This window comes from Pectinophora gossypiella, chromosome 11, assembly GCF_024362695.1.
Source record: "Pectinophora gossypiella chromosome 11, ilPecGoss1.1, whole genome shotgun sequence".
NCBI lineage: Eukaryota > Metazoa > Arthropoda > Insecta > Lepidoptera > Gelechiidae > Pectinophora > Pectinophora gossypiella.
The window spans coordinates 5,532,006-5,546,072 of record NC_065414.1 but is presented as its reverse complement, the minus strand read 5'-3'; the positions used below and the strand labels follow the sequence as shown (position 1 = coordinate 5,546,072).

Genomic DNA, 14,067 nt, shown 5'->3' with positions numbered 1-14,067 from the left:
CCCTTACGGCCTAGTGTTAAATTGTGGACGCGGACTAAAAGCCAGCCATTACATTGGCTTGCTGCCTGCTTTATTAATGGCCATTATTAAATTCGGGAAGGTATGTTAGAGATGGGTGTATTTACGTGGTGGCAAATTGGTTTAGCTAGTTTATTGAGTTATCAGAGTAGAGTGGACGAAGCGAGCGGATCACGATTGACATTAAATCCTCGATGCTATTTCTTAGGGCTTATTTAATATGAATCCTTAGTTCACTTATAGGGGAGTCGATAAAGCCGAAGCTTCCAAACTAACTTCTAATTTGTCAGAGACAGGTCCATTTGATGATTTTTTCTTTTGTAATTTATATCTCTTCAAATCAGAAACATCTTAAGTGGCGCAAATAAATATCTCGATCAATAAAAAAAATGATATTTTTTATCGAACGAAAAATGGATTTATAGTTCTTTTCTGATTCTATACGGAGACGGCTTCCGCTTAGTAGCCCTAAACCGTTTTTTCGTCTGTCCTTATGAACTTGCGTCGGACATCTATAGTACAGGCTTTAACGCCTTTTTCAATCCTCTTCACGCGTATAACGCAAAATAATGTGCTGTCGATAATTTTGCGTTTAAATTATGCAATCAATATTTACGTCGAGTCGTTTACAGTTCGCAGTTGCGAATATTTCGGTTTGGTTCTGTTACCGCAAACCGATGGTACTGATAATGTCGATACCGATAAATAGTGCCATATAAATTTGGTCAAAATCTGATATAATTATCATCTTACACCAGTTCCTGATAAAAAAGTTTATTTTGTTAATAAAAACCTTAATTATCTGTTATCAGGATTGGAACCTATTAGTAAGCGCCACAACAATGTACCTCCTCCTTTCTCCGTAGCCATTCTTAATTTAAAAAATGTATTTGTTTACACCATTAACAAAACAGTTTTCTAAAATAACAATTTTACAAATAATAAAAGAATAAAAAACAGCGCAATATAAGAAAGGAAAAATATACAAAATCTATTCAAATATGAGAGGAGGGTTCCTCTCAGTGACCCCTGTACAATAAGTGCCCATAATGAATAAAATAACTTTATTCCCAGAACAGTGAAGGTTACAAAAGTACTTACGTAAATTAAGATTAACAAATTATGACTAGTAGCTAACACTGCCCAGGGAAATGGGACTGACTCAGAATATTGTTGCTAAGTGTATGGCACGAGTACCCACTCTCTCCAACAATGATATTTTACCAGTACCCAGGTTACGTTTATCAATCGGTAATAAATGTAGAATTGAACGTGGCAATAAAAACCGTGCCGTGACTTGTTTAAAAAATTAAAGATAATGATAAAATGCTAAATTGTGTTTCTGTAGAGGAGCTCGGTGGCGCAGCGGTTAACGCGCTCAGTCTGCGATTGTTGAAGTAAAACAGCTTTCGCAAAGGCCGGTCATAGCATGGGTGACCACAAAAAAAAAGTTTTCATCTCGAGCTCCTCCGTGCTTCGGAAGGCACGTTAAGCCGTTGGTCCCGGCTGCATTAGCAGTCGTTAATAACCATCAATCCGCACTGGGCCCGCGTGATGGTTTACGGCCCGATCTCCCTATCCATCCATAGGGAAGGCCCGTGCCCCAGCAGTGGGGACGTTAATGGGCTGATGATGATGATGATAATGCTAAATAATAATAATGCTGGCTGCATTGCCTCGCTGAACTTACTCATAAATTGTCTTACAGCATATCTGCCAGATAACATCTAGACAGTCTATCGGTCACGAAGTGATGAAATAGGCTGATAGTTACTCAGAGTTAATTTAGTTATGTTAGTATTCGAGAAGCCCGGAAAGCGAATTGGAATTAGCAGAGCTGTTATATTTACTCCTAAAGATACATAACAATAGTTTGTAGAGTCATTACTATAAGTAGTTAGTTTTAACACCCCAGTCAACGAAGCCGCACAAAATTAAAAATGTCAAAGTTATTTATTTATATAAAATATGGTACAATGAGATGTTATCACAATAAAAATAATAATCATATTAAAAAAAACAATACCAATCACATATTATTAAACATTCTAAACATAGGAACGAAATATGATCAAATATATCAATCACATGTTAAAAATAGAGATAATTATTACATATTAAACACATCACAGCCAGATTGTACTGTATCTATCATCATCTGTGTTAATTTGTTTTGTATGTCGTGTGCAATAAAGTATATTTGATTTGATTTGATCACATCACTAATTTAAGTGCCACGCCCTCGTTGGTATAGCATTCTCTATTCTCGTCTATTAAAGGCCAATTCTTTCACTTCCATATAAGACACGACGTTCACCTTCTCTTTAATCTCTTCTTGGCCTTGTACTTCCTTTAAAATACATTATTAATAAAATATTCTAAGCATGCATAGAATGAAATAATAACGACTTTATTATTGAAAAATAAAAATCTATTACGAAAATACTGTCATATCCCGTCCGCTTGACTTCCCCTCCCTGGTCAAGCTCTGTATAACCTTTTGCTATTTCGTGCGTAAGAAATCATAATGTTATATTTGGGGCATGAAATACAGTCAGTGTCGAGGATGAGTCCAAGTGGAAATCTTTTGAGGCGGTTCCAAGGGTATAGATTAAGAGATGGTTGGAGATATTAATTCGTTTTATAGATGAAGTTTCGACGTTCACACTTCGATATCGGCGAAAGTTTAGAACTTGTTTATTACGATTTCTCAACCACCGTACGAAAAACTTTTTAAAGTTTTAAGTAATGTTTTGAGGTTACGGTTTATGTGGCTGTGGGGACTGGTGTTTTTGTGGCATTATGGATTATGAAATGACTTTTTTCTTTTTGCAACTAACTTTTGTGTACAAAAAAAAAATAAAATAATGAACAAGGTCAAATGAAAACTTGTTGTTAAGAAACAATGGAATATTTCTACAAAGATTTGACCACAAACAATATTTTTTCATTGTTTCTCTTACATCCTGCCCCACCTTATATTTGCTTCATTACGTGATGTTAGTAGAATTATGATCGCACAAAAGCCATTTAACAAGAATGGACTTGAATTATTTCTTATAAATTGACCCGATTTTCCGTTTCGATATCTAAGTCTAACATATCACACGGCTAATTTGAATAGGGTCGGCCCTCCTCGGTCTATGAGGGTTGGCAGTGTCACATAAATTACTTCTTTATATGTCCGGTTAGTATACAGAGTAGGTACGAACAGTGCCACGTTTGTAAGTGATATTCGGAGTAGAATTAACGTAGACATTCATTCTGTTTTCCCCAACTTGGTCCTATAATTTAAGATTATTTACTTTGCTTCTCGGGAAAACAAGGATAATTATTATCTATGTAATAATTTACAAGAGTTTTAGATGATAGATTTTTTTTTGACAGAATTGTATTATTGTTTTTATGTGACACGTCACCACTACCACATGTAATACTCGTAATTAACCGTAATTAATTGGGTAGTTTCCTAGGTCAAAGATTCATAAAATTCTGATTACTTACTAAATAAAGACAGACTTAAAGGTGACAAAAAACATTTCATTTTTTCTATTTAACTTATTTATGAATTTTAATAAAGAAAAATCTAACAATAAGTGCGACATTTTGTCACGTTTTTCTATGACGTCACTGAATGCTTTTTCATACACATTCTATAGTAATTTCGTATTTTGACGTTAAATAAAATTCAAATTCAAAAATAATAATATCTATATTCAATAGGTAACATACTACTTTGAATCGTCAATTTTTACATAACGAACGTCTCATCCGCCTAAAACTACTGCAGCTTCTAACAACCTGTATAGGTAAAAAGTAACTGATTTGGGTAGTTGGAAACTATAATATTGTGTAGTATAAATAAACTTCTTTATTCAAATTTAAATTGCAATGTCCATCATAATGTATTTACAAGTCATGAGGATGAAACAGTTTGGTTTTAATGGCTGCCAATTAACGCTCAAATGAAACGGTCAACCGTTTTGAACGATAGTTTACCGCATAGCCATCAATTATCGTTATCAGGATAGCAATCGAAAACCGTATCTGTGTGTACACCTGAAAACCAACGAAATGGATGTATCTATTTATAATAGAAATTTAATAGTTTATTATAAAAGAGCGCCACACACAAACAAAAAGACAATAACATCATATCAAATTTCCACTAAACAATTACAAAAAAAGCAAGACGGATGTTTGTCGAAATGATCATAAGGTGGTGGTGGACGTCCTGGAAAAGGGCCTCACTCAGCACAAGTCGCGGCGTGAACCTCGACGCTGATATTATGTGGACCCTGTCGGGTGACGCACGAACATCGTGTTCCATAAACATGTGTTAATGGTGTACATAAATTATAATATAATACCAAATTTCTTTAATAGAATTAGAGTCTACATAAACAAACATTATCACAAAGATGTGTACTTAAATACGTAAAGTTATTAATGTAGGTTTTAACATGATTGATGTCACGATGGAGTTATTATATGGGCTGATCTTCTTTTTTGACGTGACTTCTTGTAGATTTGTCGCATAAATGGCATTACCTACTTGACCGGGCGGAATATGGACCGCTGAGGGCTCTCAGCAGGCACCAAATTTAAGACAACAGGCCTGAAGGCCCTAATGGGCCGACAGCGATAAATGCTGAATGAGGGAAATCGTTGAACACGCCGGCAGGGTCGGTATCGAGGTCTTGAAGGGGTTGTTGTCGCGAGCTAAGTGGCCATCAGGCTCGTATATATAGCGTTTTTCGGGCGCCGATTTTGATTGGCTGATCACCTGTCACCATACAGTTCATCAATTCATCATAATTACCCATCTTAGGACTTCGTATCAAAAGTATCTGTAAGTCGTCTTCTAATGTCTAGTTGCACTGCCTAACCTATTAGGGTTTATAAACCTGGGTTTTAAATATTTGTATTTGTAATAATGATAATTTATTTGATAACGTTCGTTACAGGTCATATTAGTTTACAACTTATCATAAGTAGGTACTTATTACAATTATTCTATTACACATTCCAACGGCAACGTAATAAACTATTACTAGTATTTATTTGATTCTATTACAAGTAATAATTTATTTGAAACCCTAAAATAAATTGTATAATTACGTTAGTAAATTAGTTAAAAATAATAAATTGTATAATTATACTAATAAATTATCACGTTGGCCTAACAGAAAGCTCGGTGAAGTGTGGGTAGTTAATTCATCGTGTTTTGTTGTTATGTTAATACCAGTAGTTTTCTTATTTACAATGAAGTATCGGTGCTAATTCCTGTCATCGCCTAACCATACATGGCATCCTATCATCAACCGAAAAGGGCAAAGTATAGTAAATTATGCTTTGAATATATTTTTACTTATAAAGAAGTACATTAAATACCCTAGCCGTATCATTAGATTGATTTAGGATGTTTAGTCACGCATGAAAGGAGGACGGACTTGCCTGTAAGAATCCCGAAATTAGATCGTCCTAAAAAAGATTATTCATAATAGGTCACTGTGGTAGTACCTACTCAATAACAATACGCTACATTATACCTAACTTTTATTACCTAATCATAAAAATATTAACGTTTAAAATCAGTATCTTTTCTTCAGTTCTTTACATTTATCATCAATATTTAGTTTTTATTTATCATAATAGATACTTTACAGAACCGGAGAGGAAATATGAGTGGCCACCATACACACACACACACACATACACACACACACACACACGATCTACACACAAACACACACGCAGTTTAGATGTTGTACTTTTAAGTAGTAAGTAAGTTATTTTATTACCTTTTCGTTTTATAAAGTGGGCTAGGAGGAAGTTGCGAGTCTTTTCCAACACAAGTAAATTATTTTACTTACTGGGAAGGCTTATTTTAAGTCTTACAATGTAATTAAGCAAATAAATGCCTTTTTCATTTCATTTCATTTTCACCGGATACGACACGACACGAGAAGGAGAAATTGAAGGAAAGAAAGGAAGGGGTAGATCTAGGAGAACATTTATGTAACAAATAAAAGAGAAGGTGCAGGTCGTGTCATATAGGAGGTGAAAGATTTGGCGGAGAGAACAGAGGAATGGGGTTTAGTCCACCGACAAGAGCGCAACTCTTAAATATGGAGAGAGAGGGAGAGAGAGACATTTATCATCAGTAAATGAAGGGTTCAGGTGCACAATGGTTGTAGTATTAGTACTATTAACCCAAAATTGGTTTGGTAATCCACCTCACAACGATAGAAGGATAACCCAATAATTTGTAATCTTAAAAAACACAATACGATCATATCTCTTTTGGGTGGGGCTGGGTGAAATCACCTGATATCTCGAAAATGTTATGTGCAACTTTGTGCTTTGGAAGGCACGTTAGTTATGACGTTGATTCGGTCACTACTTATCGAAGTCAGTACTTGCTCGTTTTGTCCGGCCAAGTAGTTAATGCCATCTGCGGCAAATCTACAATAAGTCACGTCAAAAAAGTACTTGGTCGTTACATGGTGCTGTTTCAGGCCGACCTTAAAACTGATACGAAAGAAGACACAAGTTTAGTTCTGTAATCAGTTTCATACACATTGATATTTATCTGTAAATGTTTCTAAAAAAAAAGAACTATATATTAAATAAAAAATATTATATTAAAATAATGAGTTCAACTACCCCTTTAATCTTAATTAATTTATAAAGGACCTGATTTCATAAGGAAGTTTCAACATAGTCTTGTTTGGCGATTAAACGCTAAAGGAAATATACGACCCAATTTCTCTACATCTATTTTCCCATCGACATAGTTCAAGGGAACAGCGGCGTGAAACCCACTCATAGGGTTGGTTAAGTTACATAAAAAAGGAATAAAATGAGGAACGAGGAAACAGGAAAGAACAAAATGAAATTACGTAACAAAATAATTTGGTATTCCACAGGGTGTCCTTAATATTCTGAGCGAGGTTCTCGGTGTAACAGGATTATTGAGTTCATGTAAATACTAAGTTTAAAAAGAAATCGAGTTAAAGAACATGACGTGTTCAGTAATGGCATGAATTGCGGCATAAAATAAAGAACTGAATTCCCCCCCAATACGTATCGGACTTTAGCCTTGAATGCCCATAACTCGTAAGTCGCTAAAGGGTAAGGAGGACTGTGTCTCAATATTCAATATTCTTTATTTGCATACTATGATGGTGTCCAAGCTTGTAAGTTATATATGAGTTTCACATCATAGACCCTTTCAGGCACAACAAAATAGAAGTTCGCTCTTACGCGAGGAGGTTCCCTTATTCAGCGCTTATCGCTATCGATCTGCTAGGGTCAATTAATTCTTTCAAATATTTTCCTCTCAGACTACGCCCTGAGCCGAGGTTCGCGCCTTCTGGGCACCCTTAGGCCTGTTGTCTTATTTGTACCGAGTGAGAACCCTCAGCGCTCCCCATTTGTCCGGCCAAGTAGTTAATGCCATTTGCGGCAAATCTACAATTATGTTTCGTCAAAAAAAAAAACGCGACGCGGCATACGGTGAAAACGTGATTTTTGTAAGGAGTGTCCGGCGTGGTTGCAGATAGAAAGGGACGTAACGATTTGACTTTACGTACGCCTTCTTTTTCGCTGTCTCATTCGACAAACTAGTAAATATTATCTACCTGTGTTTAAGCAAACATTTACACTGGGCAGGCACCTGCCCGGTTTTCTGTTGTACCTACCAAAAATGATTGGTTTTAAACCATCAAATCTACCCAATTCCTTCTCGTAACTAAGTATTAATCTAACACTAGAGTATAATTCTTATCCCCTTCAAAAACTTTTTCATGCAAAATGTTGCCAAGATGAGATCATATCGATCACAATGTCAAAAAATTATCAGATCTCAAGTAGAGCCAAGCTTCTAACTCTACACGTTAGGCAAATTATGGGGCTTGCCCGTTTCAGCAAGCGGTCAGCAGGGAAATGTTCGACTGTGTACCCTCTAAACGCCTAAGGCGCACTAAGCAAGCATGCGACAGGTAAACTTGCTCAACTGCGCACCTCTTAACGCCCTGGACGTGTAAGTCAGCAGTTTACCAAAATGTTTGACTTCATCGTTTCACACAGCGACATCTAGTAGACAAGCGCTGTCAACCAAGCTATGGCGCGACAAACTATTTTGCCTTCGTTCAATACAATTTCTTTACAACTTGACCGCATTAATTCCAAAGGAGATCATCGGCTCTCCATACTTTGGCCGGCCCAAATTCGAAAGTGCCGGCCAGAGAAAAAAAATGTGTCAAACCTTTCGAGTACATTGCTGTGAACATTTTTTACTATGACACCAAACGTGTATGACCATTAGTTTGGCTTTAATTGGATTTTAAAAATCTCGATTTTTCATACATTTTGTAAAAAAAATATTATGTCCGTTGGGAATAAAATGGATACAGGCGTACTACAAAGGACCGTTAGAACATTTATTAGTATGGCGCCAAACTTCTATGTTCATTATTTTGACGTTTATTGGACTTTCCGTTTTGGTTAATATGTTAAAATGCCGGCCATCGAATTAAATACGTCAAATCTTTCTAATAGTTGCTTCTCAATATTTTTTAATATGACACCAAATATCTATGACCATTATTTTGACTTTTATTGGAATTTACGTTTTAGTTCAAATGTGAAAAGTGCCGACCACCAAAAATACCATGTTGAGAGTATCGAGTAGATGCCTGTTAACATTTATTTCTATATCGCCAAACGTGTATGACCATTAGTTTGCCTTTTATTTTATTTTAAAAATCTTGATTTCTTTTTTGTTTTGTTTAAAAATAAAGTGCTTTAGGCAAAACTTGCGGTACGGCGGATTACAAAGGACCTTTACAACATTTAATAATCTGGCGCAAAACATTTTTGACCATTATTTTGACTTTTATTCGTCTCTCTTTCCGTTTTGGTTTAAATGGGAAAATGTCAGCCAGCGAAACAAAATAAGTCAAATCTTTTGGTAAACGACTTGAAACGTATTTTTTTTACTATATTACCAAATATCGACTTTGGCTTTTATTAGACTTTTTAAAAAAATCTTTTTTTATATACATTTTAACAATGACAATAAGCAGAGCTTTCCCTATGACTAGTTATTAGTCAGATAAATACTTTGTGTTTTTGTTTTGTGTGTTGTTAGGTGAACTTCTATATTAATACTATCTGATTTTAGATATGACGTTGGCTGTAGTTTTTGCATTCGACTCAACGTTACGGCCTAAGTTTACGGGCGAATTATGGTATTGATTCATCTTGATCGTAGATAGTTACCACCTTCCAAAGATAAGCTTGCCATCTAGTGACGAAACTCGTATTTTGGCATGACGTCTGAAGTAGCTGTTAGAGAAGACAGGAGTCGGGCAGTTGTACTTTGCATGTATGCCGATCAGAATGTCCTGGTGCTACTCGGCCGACATAGCATCGTACCTCACTTTTCTTAAAAAAAAATAAGCTTCTAAACCGTTTATCACCATCAGGTGAGATAGTGGTCAAACGAAAAACCTATTTTTGATTAATAAAAATGTGTCCAAAGACGACCACGATATTACGCCTTTACCTGCATTATCGCCAGATAAAACTTTTTTCGCCAAAGTGTAGATATCTATGAAAACTCCAGATTTTTGAGAAATCTAATTGAGTTCAAAATAGTGGTCATAGACGTTTAATGTCGTAGTAATAAACATTCTGACGATCCTTTATCCTGTCATATTTTATTTTATAACAAAATAAATCAAGAATCGATATTTTAAAAATCCAACAACAGCCAAACTAATGGTCATACACGTTTATTGTCATAGTGAATAATGTTTACAGGTATCTTCTCGATAGTTTTGACATGTGTTTTTGCTGACCGGCACTTTTCACTTAGAAACTAAAACGTAAAGTCCAATAAAAGCCAAAATAATGGTCATAGACGTTTGGTGCCATAATAATAAATGGTCAAAGGGATAAGTTTTAACGGGATATACCAATATTGTTTCTTGGCCGGCACTTCAGATTTTCACCAAAATGTATGAAAAATACAAGTTTATTTTTTAATTCGAATAAAAACAGAAATATTGACGTTACGGCTTTGGTGCCATAGTAATAAATGCTCAGATGGATAAGTTCTAAGGATATATACCATTATTGTTACTTGGCCGGCACTTTACATTTTCACCAAAAATGTATGAAAAATACAGTTCTTTTAAATCGAATAAAACCGAAGATATTGACCCTACAGCTTTGGTGCCATAGTAATAAATACTCAGACGGATAAGGTCTAACGGAATATAGCAAAATTATTTTTTGGCCGGCACTTTGACTTCTGGGCCGAAATCCGATGATCTCCTTTCAGAATTTTCTAGGTGTTTGTCTACTAATACTATGTATATTTCAGCCTTCTAAGATTTCTAAGACTGGATGTACATTATACTTATGATGATCGTTAGTGAGTCAGTGACTGACAAAAATGGGGTATGCATTTAAAACCTTTAATAAATCCACTAAAGATAATATATCCTGAGAATTTGGTTTATCTGGTATAATCCAAATTGAGTTATGAGGATTCCAAAAATCGACGAAACGTTTCGAGAAAAGGTAGTGTCCTGCCTTTGCGCTTTGCTCGTCTTGGCGTGACCCCAGATCTGCCAGATAAAGTTCTGGATATGGTAAATAGTAAAACAGACCCTAACTTATTATTTTTTGTTGCAGTGGTGAAAAGCAGCATGAGACATTTAACCACGTCGCCACTCAGTAGAGTGGGGCCTACTGTCTCACTGCGAGACTCGGAGCCTGACTTCGCGGGGCCTATAGAGAACGTCACGGTTGCTCTAGGCAGGGAGGCTGTCCTAACTTGTTCGGTTACTGACCTCGGGGATTATAAGGTAAGCCCTAATATTGTCTATGGTACTTTTGACCACGTCATCACTCAGTAGAGTTGGGCCCACTGTCTCATTATGAGACTCGGAACCTACTTTACGGGGCCTATAGACAATTTCTCATGTCGGGTATTTGTAAGTTACATTCTCTTTTTAAAATCTTAATTGGATTGAAACACATACTCTAGTCTAACTTGATAGTTCAACTACTACAAATAACATAAACAACCGAAGAAGACGCAGCGCGAAACATCAGATACAGTTTTCCACTTTGTAAACAGGAAGATGGGGAATCGGATACAATACGCTATCATTATATAAAGTACCTATCTATTGAATTAACTTACTGTCGATTTATTATTGATGAAAGGAACTCTTCAATTTAAGCGTTAGTAACACAGAACGCTGGATACAGCTGTTTTTTTTTGACGTGACTTATTATAGGATTGCCGCAGATGGCATTAACTACTTGGCCGGACAAAAGCTCGATGCAGCGTTTGGGCGTTGTCACACTAGGACACCATGGTAGCGTAACCATGGTCTCATAGATATATGGCCATTAGAAACATTTTAGGATTAAGTTAGTTCTGCTATCGTGTGGGTTGTGAGGTGAATTACCAACCTCATCAACCCTGGTGTTAGGGTTATTATTGAGCCGTCAAAGGCCCCTGACATGGCTCATGTAACGACTACGTACTTACATCAGTAAGTAGTAACCGAGACCAACGGCTTAACGTGCCTTCCGAAGCACGGATCGTCTTACTTTCGGACAAACAGGCGATGCGCCGGTAATGTCGTAACCAAACTAGGGATCACAAAGTGATTTTTGTGATATGTTCCCACCGGGATTCGAACCCAGGACCTCTGGATCGTGAGCCCAAAGCTCAACCACTGGACACCGCTCCAAGGTTAGGGTACCGCTTTACTTTCATTGAAGCAATGTTTTCGAAAAGGATAAAATGATATGAACTTTCATATTGATGGCTAACAATAACATCCAAAGGATAAAGCGATAATGGTTAGAACACTGAATAACTCAAACTGTCAAACATAACCTCCAATCAAAAATTGATCTAGAAAAAATATAACCTTGTTGGTTTATGACCTGATGAGTTGTGGTAGCCCAGTTGGTAGAATGTTTGACTTTCATTTTGAGGTCGCAGGTTCAAATCCCAGCATAGGCCTAAACGAATGACTTTCGGATTTGTTTTCGAATTCATATTTGGATGATAAATTATTATCACATGCTCAGCAGTGAAGGATAAGATCGTGAGGAAACCCACATTCCCGAGAAATGCATTTCGGAGGTATGTGACCTGACCTATATTAGGCTGATTTCCTCTTCGCAGGTAGGAAGGTCAGACAGGCAGTCGCTTCTGTAAAAAAAACCGGAGATATCAATTCTTCAGGTTAGGTAAGCGGACCTTGTGAACGGAATAACGCTGGGGCGATGATGGTTTATGTTCTGATGAGGCTGAGGACCATGATACCGACCCCGCCGGCGTGGCCGACCATTTCCCTCAATCAGCGCTTATCGCTATCGACCCGCTAGGGTCGATTAATTCTTTCAAGTATTTTTCCTCTCAGATGACTAGGTGAGCCGAAGTTCGCGCCCAACTGGGCACCCTGTTCAGGCCTGTTGTCTTAAACGTTGTACCGGGTGAGAGCCTTCAGCGCTCCCTGTTTGTCCAGCCAAGTAGTTAATGCCATCTGCGGCAAATCTACAATAAAAAAAATCTGATGGCGCGATTACATTTTTTTTAAATTGCTTAGGTTGTGCAACAAAATATTATTATTACGGGGGTATCAAATCAATCTCCCCGATCACACTTCGCAACAAAAATGACCTCCGTTGCGCAAGCGAGCCTATTCAGCAAGTCATCGGGATCATAGCGAAGACACTGTTTAAATGTCATTAGGAGTGATCGATAGCCTGCAAAAGGAACGATGCTCGTTTGTCATGACGGGGACACTAAATGGATCTCCAATAAACGAGGGTTATTTACGAACCACTCTCAACTTGAGCAAAAAACACATGAAAAGAGTAAATCCGACAGATAAATGTTTGGGAAAGCTTCGGTTTGGGAGATCATTAATTTTACGTGTTTCCTGCGGCATTCGTTCGGTTTCGGTTTGCTGTAGCCAATGTTTTGGTATAAGCTTCAGCAAAACACCGTATCTTATTCGCTTTGCATTTTTAGTTTACTTAATTTCTCGCTAAAATCTATTTCAATGTTTTTTTAATGGATGGAAATAATGTTTACGCTGCTAAGTCTATATTTTTATTGCCGATGCAACTATCAAACGCCAGCACAAAGTATGAATCCTTCTTTTTTTCTTTTTCGTACTCGTTTAACCTCCAGTATCATTGCTATACTTACTTTACTTATATAAGATTATTAACACAGCTGTAATGTCAAATAGCAATAAGTATCGCTTTTTGACATTTGTTTGCATTGCGCACTTACTTTGATACGCGCAAGTGTCAAATTGCAATATTGCTTTCTTAGATGAATTGCTTTGTTATGGCCATTTTAACCCCCCTGATTGGCAGAACCTTAAAATGTTGTACCGCGAATCCTCAAAAGTAATATAACTATTTGAAAGGTCGTTAATGATTGTTATACAATTTACTAGCCACATACACTACTTATCGACTAGGTAGTCTACGTACAATTTAAAGTCTCCAATGATAAACTACCGCCCGAAGTTGCGGCAAGTTTAAACCGAACATATTTCAACAAGCCACGAAGTTTAAACCGCTTAAAACTAAACTCTATTTATAATCGGATGACCTCGAGTCGACGGAGCAGCGTGGGTTGATAACAAAACTAACTCTAGTAAGCTCCTTAGGACACCTGTTTCACTGCCGATGAGCAAACGTCCAGCGATAAGTTTTTTTAAATATTTTTTTTTCAAAAGAAAAGTTCATTTTTTGCTTACAAATAATTTCGAAAAATTGATTACAGTTTGTTGCCGTGCGCTCTTAGGTATATTAAATAAGAATGCACCTTTTACTAATTACAAAAAAAATGAGCAATACGCTTATTTGCATAATGTAATGTCATATTTTTGCACTTATTAGTTGATACCATTATTATCCAAAATGTTTTTAAATACCGTCATACAATCTAATACTTATAATAAATCTGTAGAGAGGTCAATTCTGTAC

General features: G+C 36.6%; 1 protein-coding gene across 2 annotated transcripts in view; it reads left to right on the top strand.

Annotated features, from left to right (window-relative positions):
- The window catches only part of LOC126370968 (lachesin-like), an 88,423-nt gene that overhangs the window by 43,272 nt on the left and 31,084 nt on the right, over window positions 1–14,067 (top strand). For both annotated transcript variants that reach the window (XM_050016141.1, XM_050016140.1), the window contains exon 3: window positions 10,729–10,901. In XM_050016141.1, coding sequence (XP_049872098.1) covers window positions 10,729–10,901 — 173 coding nt within the window. The remainder of the gene's footprint in view (window positions 1–10,728; window positions 10,902–14,067) is intronic.